Genomic DNA, 16,714 nt, shown 5'->3' on the forward strand with positions numbered 1-16,714 from the left:
GACTGTTTTATGATCATAAGATTAGGAAAGGTTTATGAATTCTATTTAAAGCATGCCTTTTATTCCCTGTTTAGGATATATTTATATGTCAACTTGATAGCATGCAATACAAACAATAAAAGTGTCTCATCATATAAAGATCAATTTTTATTGTTATATTATTACTATATTACATAGTTTTCTGTCTATAAAATGTTGTTACGTTGAAAACACGTCAACATTTTTCCAAAATTCACCCATATATATATATAATATATATATATATATATATATATATATATATAGCAAATGTTATATATATAGCAAATGCATATTATATAGCAAATGCATGAGTTTCGAAAATAAAATAATTTATTTAACAAATTCTGATGATTCTGTGCTCTTAAAAATGTGAGATATAATTCCAGTAATGAATAAATCTTAAAAATCATAAATAATGAAAATTAAAATAAATTGTAGTCCTTTCAAAACTCTTTTGAAGACTCATAAATCAGTAAATATATCAGTAAAATATATGAAAATACATAATTTTTTTTAAAATTCACCCCAATACTATATATAGAGAGAAGAAAAAAGCAAATGCATGATGAGTTTCAATGAGTTTTTGAGAATAAAATAAGTAATTTATTTATTCTGATGATTCTGTGCTCTTAAAAATGTGAGATATAATTCCAGTAATGAATAAATCTTTAAAATCATAAATATTTATAGCTTTAACTGGTGAAATAATGGCAGATGTTTGTGAGAGGAGTGCTTGTATCATAAATAAAAACACCAGGCTCAGATAATTCGTGTTTATTTTTGTTCAGCTGCTTCAGAAAACAAACACACAGTGTTCAGTGAATCTGATCTCACTAAACCAACCCAAACCAGTCCAAACTCACACGCCATCAACTGTTTAAACACACAGTTCAACCTTAAATTCACTAAAAATGTGCTCAATAAAAAGCATGTTTATGCGAATAACTGGAGTCTAAACAGACTGTTTGAATGCAGGTTTATATCAATGGGTAAAAACTAGCTGAAATGCATCTATGAATCTGAATGAAATGATCAGGTCAGATGCAGCCAGAAGCATTTTAAGCGCTTTAATGTCAACCGGCGCGTCACATCCTTCATTTGTTCCAGTAGATCTCGTAGGAGTTGCGTTCAGTGTAGCCGTTTTCCGTTGCAGAGCGAACTTTCTCCTTCACCACTTTGATCACCAGTCCTCCGGCCAGCACGATTCCCGCCGCCGCTCGTCCGATCTCGGTCAGGATGTGCGCGGTTGTTCCAATGCCATCCGCTGCGCAGGAGGAGGTCACTGCGCTCGTCACAGGCTGCACTGCAACTGCGGCTTCACCAGCACTTATTGCTCCGCCCTCTAGCACCGCCCCCATAACTGTTCCCGCCCCCATAGCTCCACCCACTCCTGCAGCCACGCCCACCACTGCAGCACCCATCGATCCCACCTGCTGCATTGCGTCCAGCGCAGCCTCCCGCGGTCCCGCGGCCTCGGCTCCCGCCAGCGCTCCCACCGACCCTCCCAGCACGCCTCCCGTCGCCGCTCCCAGAGCCACTGCCGTCTTTCCAGACGCGGCCGCTACTATTGCGCCGAACGCTTTGCCTACACCTGCACCTCCTGCGGCGGAGACTCCGACTAACCCCGCTGATCCGCCCATCATAGAGGCTCCCGCCGCCATCGCCAGAGGAGCCGCGGCTCCAAAAACGGCTCCGACCGCCATCCCGGTGGCCCCGGCAGCAACCAGTACCTTCACGCGCTCCAGAACCTTCCCGGAGAGCGCGGCTTCGGTTCGCATGCGGCTCAGAGCGGATCGCAGCACCTCACGTCTGCTGACCGCCATCCCGTTTCCCGTCCGGCTCCGCCACACTGCAACACAGAAAACCTGCTTCAGAACAACACACTCGCTTTAACCTGGAAATAAACTTCATTATCTATCTATCTATCTATCTATCTATCTATCTGACTATCTATCTATCTATCTATCTATCTATCTGACTATCTATCTATCTATCTGACTATCTATCTGTCTATCTGACTATCTATCTATCTATCTATCTGACTATCTATCTGTCTATCTGACTATCTATCCATCTGACTATATCTGTCTGTCTGACTATCTATCTTTATCTATCTGACTATCTATCTATCTGTGACTATCTATCTATCTATCTATCTGACTATCTATCTATCTACCTATCTGACTATCTATCTATCTATCTATCTATCTGACTATCTATCTATCTGACTATCTATCTATCCATCTGACTATCTATCTATCCATCTGACTATCTATCTATCCGTCTGACTATCTATCTATCTGTCTGACTATATCTGTCTGTCTGACTATATCTATCTATCTATCTATCTATCTATCTGACTATCTATCTATCTGACTATCTATCTATCTGACTATCTGTCTATCTGACTATCTATCTATCTGACTATCTATCTATCTGACTATCTATCTATCTATCTGACTATCTATCTATCTATCTATCTATCTGACTATCTATCTATCCATCTGACTATCTATCTATCTGTCTGACTATCTATCCATCTGACTATCTATCTATCTATCTGTCTGACTATATCTGTCTGTCTGACTATCTATCTATCTATCTATCTATCTGACTATCTATCCGTCTGACTATCTGTCTATCTGACTATCTATCTATCATCTGACTATCTATCTATCTGTCTGACTATATCTGTCTGTCTATCTATCTATCTATCTGACTATCTATCTGAATATCTATCTATCTATCTATATATCTATCTATCTATCTGACTATCTATCTATCCGTCTGACTATCTGTCTATCTGACTATCTATCTATCTGACTATCTATCTATCCGTCTGACTATCTGTCTGTCTGACTATCTATCTATCTATCTGACTATCTATCTATCTGACTATATCTGTCTGTCTATCTATCTATTTATCTATCTGACTATCTATCTGACTATCATCTATCTATCTGACTATCTCTCTGACTATCTATCTATCAATCTATCTATCTGACTATCTATCTGACTATCTATCTATCTATCTATCTGACTATCTATCTATCTATCTGACTATCTATCTATCTATCTATCTATAGATATTCTGTCTATCTATATATAACATAAATGTATCTGGATTTAAGTATGTTTATATATTTATACTGGAAATCAAGAAATACTGAGGAAGAGAATCACTCTTAGCAGTGCGCCGCTGCTGCTCGTCCCGTATGGCTCGCTCGGCCTGCAGGAACACGTTGTTGGTGTAACACGCTCCGCCCGTGTTCTCCACCATCTTCTGCACCGTCTCCAGCAGGTGGCGCACCTGCGTCCGGTTCTCCGGCGCCCTGTTGTTGATGACGCAGTACCGTCCGCCGCAGCGGCGCAGCAGGACCGTCAGTCGCTCCGGAGCGAATCCGTCACCCAGGAAACTCTCCATCCCGTCCTCCTCCAGCTCGTCTCCTCGCGTGAACAGCACCACCGTGTGGCGAAGCGCCTCCTCGCCGAACACACGCAGCATCTCCGTCACGACCCGGTCTTCGTCCTGCGTGTAGCGGCCCAGAGGGATCACCAGCAGGAACGCGTGCGGACCGGGAGCCGTCAGCGCCACACACTTGGCGATCTCGGCGTGAACGTGACTCGTGTCGAATCGAGTGTCGCCGAAACCCGGCATGTCCACGACAAGAACCCTCTTCATCCCGCTGGACTCCTCATCCTCACGCAGCTCCGCGCTGCCGCACTCACACGTGTGGGTCACTGAACCCGCCCGCAGCGCCGACAGGAAGTGACGTCGCCCTAAGATGGTGTTTCCTGTGGCGCTCTTGCCCGACCCCGTCCGGCCAATCAGAACGAGTCTCAGCTCCGCTCTATCGCTCTCCTCGCCCTCAGATCCCGACTGATCTAGAATCAGAACCACAATTCACATTTAGTGACGTGTTTTACTTTCATAATCTTTATTTCAACCTGATAACATGCCAGAGAATGTAATATAACTCTCTAAAATATTAAAAAAAATAAAGTCAGAACTCAAATATTGTTGCACTATTTTGGACTATTGAAATACAATGAAAAAAAAAAAGTAATATAGAAGTGTCTCAACATGGGGGTTAAAATTAGAAAATATTTTTTCTTTATTATTAAATATAAGACTTTTTACAGAAATATATCTTGGATATAATTAAAATTCAATGAATTTTCTGCCTTATAATATGGTATACAATATAGTTCTTTCAAAATTCTGTGGTAAAAAAAGTAAAGATTTTGTAACCTTGAGAATTTTGTTACCTTTATCGAACTGAAAATATGCATAATTTGATAGTACTGATAATAAACATCATCAGCTTGATAACATGCCAAAAAAAACCTGTAAGAAAATGTTGATAGTTTTAATTAAAATAGTTTTATTTTCATATACTAATATGTTACTTATTGTAATAACAATTTATACTTAAATGTATGTTGCCTAATAGCCCATAAAACAGAAAGTAAACAACAGATCAGTATTTTGTATATGTTTGGTTAATTTATGTACTAATTACTATTGAACGAAATTTTATCGGTCAAATTTAACTGTTTAAACGAGCTTTATCGGTTAATCATAACGTTTGTAAGACAGAATGTCTTCTGTGGTTATTTTATTACATTCTTCATAATCACGAACTCATGAAACTTGTAGTGTTATGAGGTGCACATGTAAACAAACAAACTTTAGCTGTTTAGACGTAAACAAACACCAAGTTAGTGATACACAACAAGAGTTATGACGCACATATTCATATTTACACACCTGGAAAAGCGTTTCCAGACATGATATTAGCGCCAGATTCACTCTGACAGTGTTTTGTTGACTCTCGGTGATTCTGGTGATGGTTTTGTTGTTCGTTCGTTCAGAGACTCGCGCTGCGCAGAAGCGGAAGATCAAACGTCATCAGTGAGAGTTCGAATGAAGAAGATTTGGCGCCACCTGCCGGACACTCAGAGAAACTTTCACACAGGTTCATAAGCTGTCAGAAACAGATGCAATACTGGTGTTTATGGAGGAGGAGGAGGTCATTATTCATCTAGCCATCGTTCCCTAGACAGAGAATAGGCTTCGGATTAGAGGCAGAAATGTGGATTATAGCCTATTGTTAATAAAATGCAACTAGCTAATGTGGGGAAATGGGGGTAATTCAGATAATTCAGTCATAAGCAATGATGTGGCGCTATTCCTTCTTTATGGAGTCAAATTAATGCTTAAAAAAGAATCGAGCAATAAAAAAATGTTTTGCAAACAAAAATAAAGAATTGCAAAGGAAAATTAAAGTATTGAGCGGAAAAAATAAGTTTTGCAAACAAAAATAATAAATTGCAAAATAAAATAAAATAGTGCAAAAATAAAAATATAATCAATTACAAAAATCAATGACAGCTGTAATCCTATTTTATCTTTGCCACATATTTTTCATGCTCAAACCTACTAAATCATTTGCAACGCTCGTTTTATTCTGCGTTTCTTGTCAAGCGTGCGCTCGATACCGGTTTTCTTTTGCGCTGCACTTTTTTGTGCGGATCTCTTTATGGCACTGGTTTGACGTGGGGGTGGAGTCAAGAAGCGGGGGCACGCCCCGCGAAATGCATTGGAGGGGAACGTAGTCGGCGACAGGTGAAATAATTCTTTGACATGGTTAAAAATAATGAATGGTTTGTTTTTGTTGGTTTGTTTAGCATATGTTGTCGCCGATTACGACCCCCTCCAATGCATTTCTTATAGTAATATGACCCGTTGCGCTCTGTCTCACTGCCTGTATCCACTTTTGTGTCCTTAAACATTAGTTTTTTGGGGTCGACAGCTTATAAAAACTTATTTCTGGGTGTACACTGTACATCTTGTCACACAGCAGCTTTTAGGCATTGTTCTGTTTTTTGTAATGAGTCAGAAAAGACAAGAAGGCAGCCTCACGCAATACAAAGTCAATGGAGACGGTTGGATTGTTTTTCCCCCGGTGGGCGTGGTTTTCAGATTATAATAAATGCGCTCTGTCTCTATGCTTGATCAGGGGTGCGTTTCCCGAAAGCATCGTTGGTGAACTATGGTCGCAAGTCCCATTGAACTCTATTGGTAACGACGGAACTTACGACCATAGTTCGCTTTGGGAAACGCACCGCTGTTCTGTTGCGATCTGCGTCTCCTGCCGATGACGTGTTCCCGGGGGCGTGCCCCCGTTTCTTGACTCCACCCCCACGTCAAACCAGTGCCATAAAGAGAACCGCACAGAAAAGTGCAGCGCAAAAGAAAACCGGTATCGTGAGCGCACGCTTGACTGAAACGCAGAATAAAATGAGCGTTGCAAATGATTTAGTAGGTTTGAGCATGAAAAATATATGGCAAAGATAAAATAGGATTACAGCTGTCATTGATTTTTGTAATTGATTATATATTTTTATTTTTGCACTACGTTATTTTATTTTGCAATTTATTATTTTTGCTTGCAATTTTTTTTTCTCTGCTCAATACTTTATTTTTCCTTTGCAATTCTTTATTTTTGTTTGCAAAACATTTTTTTATTGCTCAATTCTTTTTTTTTGTTTTGCAAAACTTTATTTTTGTGCAAAACTTTAAGGCATTAATTTGACTCCATACTTCTTCATTATTAACTTTTCCGCACGTGCAGCAGCGAGCAGGGGTGGAAGACTGACGCTAAAGTGAAAGAAAATCTAAACAAACTGAACAGTAGCTCGACTCCTGGTTACATTTCCTGCAACGAGTTTTGTGCAGATGTGTTGATTTATTGATAATATATATAATTAAAAATTAAATTGAGATCGTAAACAAACATATACTGACTTATGTTTTTTATGTATTTATCGTTGTTTTAGGAAGCATTTTCCTGCGCTTTGGTCTCAGTCAGTTGCCTGGCAAGGCCAGACTGATATATATCTACAAGATATATCAGTCTGGTCAGTCTGCCCTCCGTCGGGATTCGATTCAACTCCAAACCGTACCGTGCAATCAGATTCGTTTATTTCAGTGATGCAAACAGCGTCACTCTAGTGCGGTGAAAGTCCCTCAAGTACAGACTGCGCACGGGAGGATATTGCTCCGCCCTAGAAATCGAATTGACCGACCAGACGGACCAGACTCATCCGCGCTGGTACAGCAGTGAGGTTGGATTTTCCAGGCAACCCAGTCAGACCCTAAGATGGCTACGGGGCCTGAAACACCTCCTGGTAAGAGACTCCCTCCAGGATTTTGCGATCGCGGTAGGCTAATTAATGCAAAATTACGGAGCTAATGCAACATGGGAAAAAATATGAAATGGGAAGAAAAAAATTCGTTCGACAAACCCTTTGAAATAGCCACAACAAATTCATACAGTATCCCCGCCTTATTTGCAGCTTGTAGCCTATTTTTGTCTCATTTTTCCCGGAGTGGAAAGCAATATTAGCTAATCATCCTTTGCTCGGCTGTATCAGTCTCTCATATGTATATTCCATCGTAAAATGAGCAGATGTTCTTGGGTCATTCTACAGAAACGTCCACTTTTCTGTCCCTAGACTTTACAGAAATATTACACTTGAAAAACACTTTAGGATTACAATTTTTTTTATATTTTAATGTGAAACAATATGTTATTTGAACAATTAAACCTTCTTGAGCCATCAATGTGGCAATATTTGTTTTTTAATTAATTATAAAAATTCCAAACACCACAGAAGCTCTCGTCCCCACAGTCATGTACAGAGAGAAAGGGCTTTATTTTGAGCTCAGAAACAGGTTTTTCTACCATTTCAAATACAATAATGTATGCATAACTATCAGATATATTGTGTAAATGACATAAAAAACCAAATGCTAAATAAATATTATAAAATATATAATGAATGTAGTGGTCCCCTGGTGTTGTGTCACTGGTGTTACCTTTAACAAAAATCTCTTATTTTGAAATAAAAAAATCACACTGATGACATCACTTGACTTCCTTCTTCCTATTTCCTGAAGATCCATGAAGAAATGCCAATGGAAAGCCCACTGTCTCTTTTCAATTATCAGAAATTTTAATTAGAAAATCATAATTTCCTATGAAGCTTTTAGTTGAAGTCACTGGTGTGACCTACTTTATTGCTAGGGAATTATAAAAAACTAGAATACAAATGGATTAAACTACTTGTTCTTTTGAACTTTCTATTCATCAAATAATCCTGAAAAAAAATATTGTACACAAATATTTTGTACAATTGTACACATTAAATGTTTCTTGAGCAGCAGATCAGCATATTAGAATGATTTCTGAAGGATCATGTGACACTGAAGACTGGAGTAATGATGCTGAAAATTTAGCTTTGATCACTGGATATAAATTACTTTGTGAAATATATTCAAATAGAAAACAGTTATTTTAAATTGTAATAATATTTCACAATATTACTGTTTTTTACTGTATTTTTAATTAAATAAATGTAGCCTTGGTGAGCAGATGAAACTTCTTTTAAAAATATTAAAAATCTTAGTGGTTCCAAACTTTTGAACTGTACTGTACCTGCAACTCGACCTGTCATCGGCATATACGTTTACCTGGACAATTTTGTTAAATTCACCATCCCAAGGACAACATGTCACAGTTGTGCCTGTCTGACGCTCCATCACTGTTATATTCATCTTTAATGCGCCTACCACTGGACCTGGCACCGCGAAACACAGCGGCCTCACAATGTCACTCTTATGTGTGCCTGGCTCGTCTATACCTGTTATGTTACTGTGAGATATGTTTAGTATTCATACAATAATAATAATACGCTTGCTTGTTGTCTCTTTTATTCCTGTCTTTTCCAGAAGAGAATATGAAACTTACCTTATAGGGTAATATATTTGCTCGTGAATTACATTTAAAGTAATATGTCATCGCAATTGTTTAGATCAGTAGTTCTCAAACTGGTACGTTAGATGACAGAGGGGGTAGCCTATACGCGAACAAATTGCAGACTTTTGCCGTTCATTTAATTCTTCCCTACATTAAAATAACATTAAAATTGATCATGTATTTTCTAACAGGCACAATATGCCATATGACATCCAATCAAAATACATCTTTTGCGGTCAAATCTGACAGTCCATTTCCACATGCAGCGCGCATATGAGTGCATTATACAGTAGGTTGCGTGCGGAGTCTGCTGCCTGAGCAAATTGTGTTACATACTACCGTTCTGTACCTGCAGATTTAGCACTTACTAGAATGAAGAACAATAGCCTGGCACAAAATGTGCACAAAATATGCATACATATCAATTTAAGATTCAAACTCTTTATACAAAACATAGCCTACCTTTTGTGAGTTCTTGTTTTTAATGTTGATTACATTATACGAGCAAGAATGCAAATCCAAATATCCACACATCAGTTCAACAAAGGGGTAATATTAAGTGTTATTTTCACAGTATTGTCAGTATTTGCTCTATTTAGCAATGAAAACAACAGCAGAATTACAACACAGTGGTGTTTCGAGAACGAATCTGCAACTTTGAACGAATTGTTCATGAAAGTCATGATTCAATGATTCATTCAAAAATACAGCCACTTGCTTCTTTGAATGAAAGACTCGATGACTCACGCATTAAGACAGTGACTTACCGCCGATCTACTGCCGGTTTAAGTATTTAAAATAATCACTTTTCACGTTTTTAGCATTGCATATTTCTCTATTGAACATTTTTTTAATTTAAAACATTATTAATGTTGTGAATGAAAAACTGCACTAGAAAGTCAATTTAGAGGGCAAATATTGTTCCTTAATGGAAAATGTACAATCTAAGTGGAAGATAAGGGGGTACGCAGAATGTCTCAGGGGGTACTCCACTCTGAAAAGTTTTCGAACCACAGGTTTTAGATCATTGTATGTTGCTTGTAAACTGTGCACAGATTTATAGATTGTGTCTTCCATGTACAGTATGTCATTGACAAGGGTGTTTATGATGTTTATGAATTTGATCACATTTTAACACTGAAATTATAAAATTATAAAGTTAAGCAATAGTCTTCACATCAGCAAGTGTTTTCCCCAATATTAGAGCGATTGCAAATGTTTATTGAGCTGTTGTATAAATCAGTATAGCAATAAGTTAATTTTGAGTGTGTTTTTGCACTATTTTGATGAAAGGAGTATCAAACAAAGTCACAGCAGAACAGCTTCGCTTGTCTCTGAGCAAGACATCAGTGTTTCATTCATGAATTCCTGATTTGAACAAGACGTTTGAATGAACTTTCCGCCACCTACTGGTCATTTAACCCTGTAAAGCCCACTGTTGCAGAATTACAACATCACTTTCAACAATTTTTAAAAAAAGCTTGCAAATGTCTTTTTTTCTCTCAAGACCACATTTACATAGTTAATGGGTTCTATTGTTTGTCCTCAAAATGCTATTGGATAGAATAAGTGTTTATAGGTCCGGTCATCTGGCCATGAAGTTACTCTAATGTCTTTAAGAGCGAACGTGGTATCATGTAGATATGGCAGTAGGACGTCTATACTGTAGCTTGGTTATGAGGATGAGTGTCTCTCAGCAGTGAGGTCCATGCCGGCCGGGACTTGAAGCCTTATTGACTTTAAGGTAGTGATCTGAACAAAAGAAGACGACAACCAGAAGGTGCACTGTAATATGCTCATGCTTATAGTGGGGAGGGAGCAGGGCCGGGTCTAGGGGGGGCTAGGGGGGGCATTGCCCCCCAGAATTTCCTTGTGCCCCCCCAAAAATGTGCAGCCAACATTAAAAATGAATAAGCCTACATAAACATTAAAAACGTCTTATCTATTGAATAAGGATCGGCCACTTTAATCACAGAAAAAAAGTGAATATTATGCTTATAATGATATTTAATCTCACAAAAATGGACTTAAAATCCAAAAACATGCGAACTGGGAAGTAACGAACATTAATCAGAAAACACGTCGAAAACAAGTGTACACCTAATCTTCAAGCAAGTAGCCTAAAAAAAATATCACAATGAGGATCACATCTGCATCAGCCGAACATATTTTCTGCATGCTGAGATAGCTGTCAGCGAACATTTCCTCAGTAATTTCGTTAACAATGAATAATTTGAACATTATATCCAGGGGCGGCGCTAGGGGTGGGCTAAGGGGGCTGGAACCCCAAATGTTTTTCCAAAAGCCCTGAATCTTTCAGGTTTGAGGTTTCTGTGCTGCGTGTTTTAAAGAGAAGTGTGCAACTAAAAAGATGTTTGAGCCCTCTTTCATGACCAGGTACAAGTCAATGCTGTTTCTTTGTTCCATTTGCACTCTGTACATGGGTTGAAGCTCTCAGTTTTGAGCTTCCAAAGTGCACCAGACTGATGCATTTAACCTTAAAATACACAAACATTTCTTGCCGGGGGGCATGCCCCCGGACCCCCTAGATGATGGTATATAATGTACATTTTATGAACTTTAACCAAGAATACTACAAAAAACGCTCCTTTCATGTCAGTAAATTAAAATGTCATTGGACAAATATAGATTTCGGTTAAGCCCCGAATGTTTACAATGTCTGGCTCCGCCCCTTATTATGTCCATAAATAATTCACATGGCCTACATAGCCAGTACAAATTAGGCTATAGCCTATAATTTGTTAGCCACAAGACGATTCTTGATGAATCAAAAAAACAAAAAGTTAGCTATGAATATTAGCCTAGAAAATGCTGCCCTACCAAAATTTGTGATTGCCCCCCCAGTCCAGCAAGCCTAGTACCGGGCCTGGGAGGGAGGGAGGTTTGCGAGCAGTTTGAGCATACTTACCGAGCAGCGATGCCCCGTATATATGTCCCGTGTCTAATAGGAGAATAGTAATGATTGGAGCGATTTGACAGTTGACCGCGTCAGCTGGTCGCGGCACTATGCCTACGTGGCCTGACTGAACTAACGCTGCGTTCGATTTAGAGTAAGATGTTCTCATGACATCAAACAGGTCATCTGACACCAGAGCAAAAGAATTCACACTACGTTAATCTACAGATGTTCTGACTGCAATGCTTATTTATCATGAACTGGAGAATTGTGGCCGTTTTGGTGTAATTTGGTGGCAGTTCGTCTTTGGTTCATGAATTTATGGTCTATGTCTGTTTAGTGCAGTACACTGGAATTGTTTTGTGTTCTTGTACAGCCTTCGTCGCTCCTCGTCAATAGTAGTCTTTAGGTGTCATTTAGGTTTAGGTGTCATATACACCTAATCTAACAATATAGAGTTAATTCCACGTTACCCTCTCGCTTGAGGGTGTCAATGATGGCCTTCTGGACAGCTGGGAGTTTTTAAAAGCTTAGGAATCTTTTGCAGGTGTCTAGAGTTAATTAGTTGATTCAGATGATTAGGTTAATAGCTCGTTTAGAGAACCTTTTCATGATATGCTAATTTTTTGAGATCGAAATTTTGGGTTTTCATGAGCTGTATGCCAAAATCATCAGTATTAAAACAATAAAAGACCTGAAATATTTCAGTTGGTGTGCAATGAATCTAAAATATATGAAAGTTTAATTTTTATCATTACATTATGGAAAATAATGAACTTTTAATTTTTTGAGAAGGACCTGTACAAACATTTAAATACCAGTTTTCATGACATTCAAACATTCATTAAATAATGAAGACATCAACAAGTTAGTTAGGAAAATAATAATAATAATAATAATAATGATGTGATATAATGGATATATAGTAGTCAACATTTGAAGTGGAACAAAGTTATTTTAAAACCTTCTTCTTAGGACAAGTTTAATGAATTTTTTTGATCTACTTCAAATGTTGACTACTGTATTTACCAGAATGCTCCTCTCTAGAGTTTGGGAATGTCTTTTCTGAGGTAAATGTGATGTGCGTGACATTGTTCTCAAGCTGTTTTATTGATGTCTTTCTGTGGTGGATTACATTGAGACATGATTCATTTCAGTAAGTCGTTACATTCATTTCATACTCTGACCACACCGGTTGACGCCTACTCTGACTACATAAGATGGCTAAGAATTATAGTCACCTAAGAATTATAGCAACACCTTTCAGAATCAGCACGCCAAGCCTCTTCGCTAAAGACAGGCACAAAGTCTATTTTTGACGGACGCCATGTCCAAATAGCGCAGCTCAAACACAAAATAAAGTGAAAATAATCACCCTGTGTAAACTCCCACTCATATTTCACATCACTAGGAGGCCAGAAATTGACAACAAGAGATTCAAAGTTGAAAAGCTTGAAAATCTTTTATCCTTGTCGTCCATACAAGTAATGTGGACTTTTAAGTGTATCAACTTCGTCTGTAGGCAAATCTTGTGGTCTCATGAATCCAATCCATGTTAAACTGCACTGCATGTTGAATCATTAAAGGAGAAAGACGCTCATATTCTGGCTCTTGAAGAGAGTTTGGCTTGTGTTTATCTATATTCACACTCAGAAAGCAAACATGTAGAGAGAACAGCACACTATCACGTGGGAATAAGGTCTCTAGTGTTCCTCTAACCAGACAGACTCCAGACAAAACCTTTGAACAAAACAAAACTTAGGCTATATTCAGATTGTCAGTGGGTTATAAACAGAAAGCGCTCCAGTTACAATGGCGAGCTGTCATCACGTCAATGAGTTCATGGCATTCTCGCAATTTAACTCCCGTTATAATCAAGGAAGATGACAGCGTTTGACGATGAATATCTTATAATATAATTATATCCGTCCAGGCATGGCTGCTTGAATGAGCGGGGAGTTTTGCCCAGAACAGTTCCACACCACCAACCTTAAATTACTATTGCCTATTACTATTGTTGTTTTATTGCTAACGTTTTTTTATCTTTAATACGATAGTGGTCTGACAGAAAGTGTGTAGCGCCAGTTACGGAACGAACGCAGCGCCAATTACATTTTTTCCATAAGTAGAATAGGGAAGCCGTAGGACATACAGCGTAAACTTTTTGGAGAATACAGAAATGTAGTTTTGGCGGAACCAATCGTTTATCTAGATAAGACTCTTATTCCTTGTCTGGTATCGTTTAAAGCTCTTTGAAGCTGCAATGAAACTGTAATTTTGACCTTCAACCGTTTGGAGGCCATTGAAGTCCACTATAAGGAGAAAAATCCTGGAATGTTTTCATCAAAAACCTTCATTTCTTTTCCACTGAAGAAAGAAAGACATGAACATCTTGGATGACATGGAGGAGAGTAAATTATCAGGAAAAGTATATTAGAAAGTGTACTAATCCTTTAATGAGATACGCATCCAAACTTTAATCGAGGATAGTAAGAATGCAGGGGCTTCAGATACTGTTTTGGATGCGACTAGCTTAGTGAACACTTAGTGAGTGCTGGCTAATGCTAATCATAAATACTCTAAAATTATTATTCACGTTGGCACTAATGATGTTCGACTTCGCCAGTTGGAGATCACTAAAATTAACTAATTCTGAGATTCTCTCTGTCAGCCTGAATATTTCCCTACATTTATGACATGTAAATCCCTCGTCGCTGACAGAGAGATGCAAACGTGTTGTAACAGCGATTTAGATTCAAAGAGAAACAACCTAGCAATGTCAGATTAATGTGATAGGTAATATTAGATATAAGGTAATGATAACATATACAAAGCTATACGGAGTTACAGACTCAAACCACTCTGAGCAGCGAGGCAGACAGGAGCAATCGATCCTTTGAAGCACCACTGATTGCATCTATGAGGCTTTGTAGCATGTCATGGAGAAAGGCCCCATTAGTTATTTGCATCTCTAGCAAGAGTCTTCCATTTCTCATAAGAGCTTTGAAAGCGATTTTTTTTTTAGTTTAAGCTTCTCATCATATAATTCTTTACTTTTCTCTGTAAACTTGTATTGTCTTGCAGCTTGATACCTGTAAGAACATAACACCAGCACTTCTTTAAACACTCTACTGCACACTTTAAAAGTCTCTTCTCAGCAAATGGCGTAGAGAACAGTACTGTCGTGAATTAAAGTGGGCCGGTCTAAGGCATGAAACTACAGGGCTGAAAGAGTCCCACTTCGGCCCTGCTTATATTGCTAAAAAAAATCTGCTCAAGCCGTTTTCGTACATAATTTTGCATATATTGCAAATTTGTAGCTTTATTTTGCATCCCAAATATTTGTAAAATGCACAGAGTAATGAGACAATTGAAATTCGCCAGTAGCCTACTGCATATTTATATAAGGCACTGTAAGGCGAGTGCATATTAAAAATGAGCCGTGATGTTGATTTAAAGCATCAGATGGCGATCATCATCTGGACACTGAACCGTTTCAGATTCCTGTATTGAACAAGGATCAACAGAGCCGACCTTCACCAGATCCCTGTGAGAAACAGATTCAGATTCAGGTAAGATTCATCTGTACCAGCTGTAGGTTACATCATTTACCTAATTCATCGCTGAAAATCAGAAACTCAGTTTGATTCACTCACCTGTCCTGGATCATCCTCACACTGACAGATGAACCGTGCTTCCCTCTGAAAACAACAGCATTTTGTTAAGAAGGATTCATCCAAACAGAATTATCAGTAAACTTCAAACTCTTCAAATTCTTATGTGTTCTTGCTAACACACCAGTGCGGATACAAATCCGGCTCCTCCAACACAAATACAGTCCTTATCCAGTACTCTAGAATACTTATTATTGGATACTCTGGTTATAGATGATTTTGTTTTGGAACCTTCAGAAAACTTTAGATTTTTCTCAAAATTGACTTTGCTGACTCTACAGAGTTCAAACAGATGTAGCTCAATCCTTTTTTCTTTTTTTTTTTCATCTGATTTCATCAACATTTTGAAGGGTTTTTAATAGAAAATGTGAAAACAATAAATCATTTTTGAAAATATACTTATTGCAACTCGTTTTGCCAGCAAGAGTCACATATATAAATTCCTAGAAACTTGCTCCACAATGTGACAGATTTATGAAATAATCTAATAAAATTAATAAAAAAAGTGATTGATGTTAACCTGAGTTCTTGTGAACTAGTGTCAGATGTAAAGACTGAAGAACAATGTTAGAAAAGATCAGTCTGGACTCACCTGAAGATCATTTTACGCAGCATGAAACAGATGAAGATGAAGATGATGATGAAGACAGGAAACAGCCACCACAACTGATCTATAGAAGCCATAGACAATAAAACCATGAATAAATAAACCAGTGAAATCATCTGATCACTAACAATGATGAATCAATATTAGAGTTTAAAGGGTTTAAAGCTCTTGATGTTTTACCTGAGAGCTTGAGAGACGGAGTCACTTCATCCAGAACATCTTTAAAACACACAATGATCACAAATATCAGACAATATGATAGAAAACAAAGGCCTGTTCACATTCAAACTGGATTGAGTGAATCAGATCTGAATCAGTGTTTTATTAGTGAATCAGACACACATTTATCAGCTGAATCTAACCTGAGTTTGGAGTCGCTGCAGTTTCATTCCTCACTGAAAAACACATTCACACTCATCATGATTCACTTACAGAAGATTCACTTCAACACAGAGTTTGATCTGAATCAGGACAGATTCACTTCAACACAGAATTTGATCTGAATCAGGACAGATTCACTTCAACACAGAATTTGATCTGAATCAGGACAGATTCACTTCAACACAGAATTTGATCTGAATCAGGACAGATTCACTTCAACACAGAATTTGATCTGAATCAGGACAGATTCACTTCAACACAGAATTTGATCTGAATCAGGACAGATTCA

At 38.1% G+C, this 16,714-nt stretch overlaps 1 protein-coding gene across 1 annotated transcript; it reads right to left on the reverse strand.

Annotated features, from left to right (window-relative positions):
- Positions 1-780: 780 nt before the first annotated feature.
- Positions 781-4,949, reverse strand: LOC125273832 (GTPase IMAP family member 4-like). Its single transcript, XM_048199546.1, has 3 exons — positions 4,793-4,949; positions 3,205-3,906; positions 781-1,870 (listed from the first exon to the last, which is right to left on the reverse strand). Exons 1-3 carry the CDS (start codon positions 4,812-4,814, stop codon positions 1,116-1,118), a joined length of 1,479 nt encoding a protein of 492 aa, XP_048055503.1. The 5' UTR covers positions 4,815-4,949; the 3' UTR covers positions 781-1,115.
- Positions 4,950-16,714: the final 11,765 nt, after the last annotated feature.

Source organism: Megalobrama amblycephala, linkage group LG1, assembly GCF_018812025.1.
Source record: "Megalobrama amblycephala isolate DHTTF-2021 linkage group LG1, ASM1881202v1, whole genome shotgun sequence".
Classification (NCBI taxonomy): Eukaryota; Metazoa; Chordata; class Actinopteri; order Cypriniformes; family Xenocyprididae; genus Megalobrama; species Megalobrama amblycephala.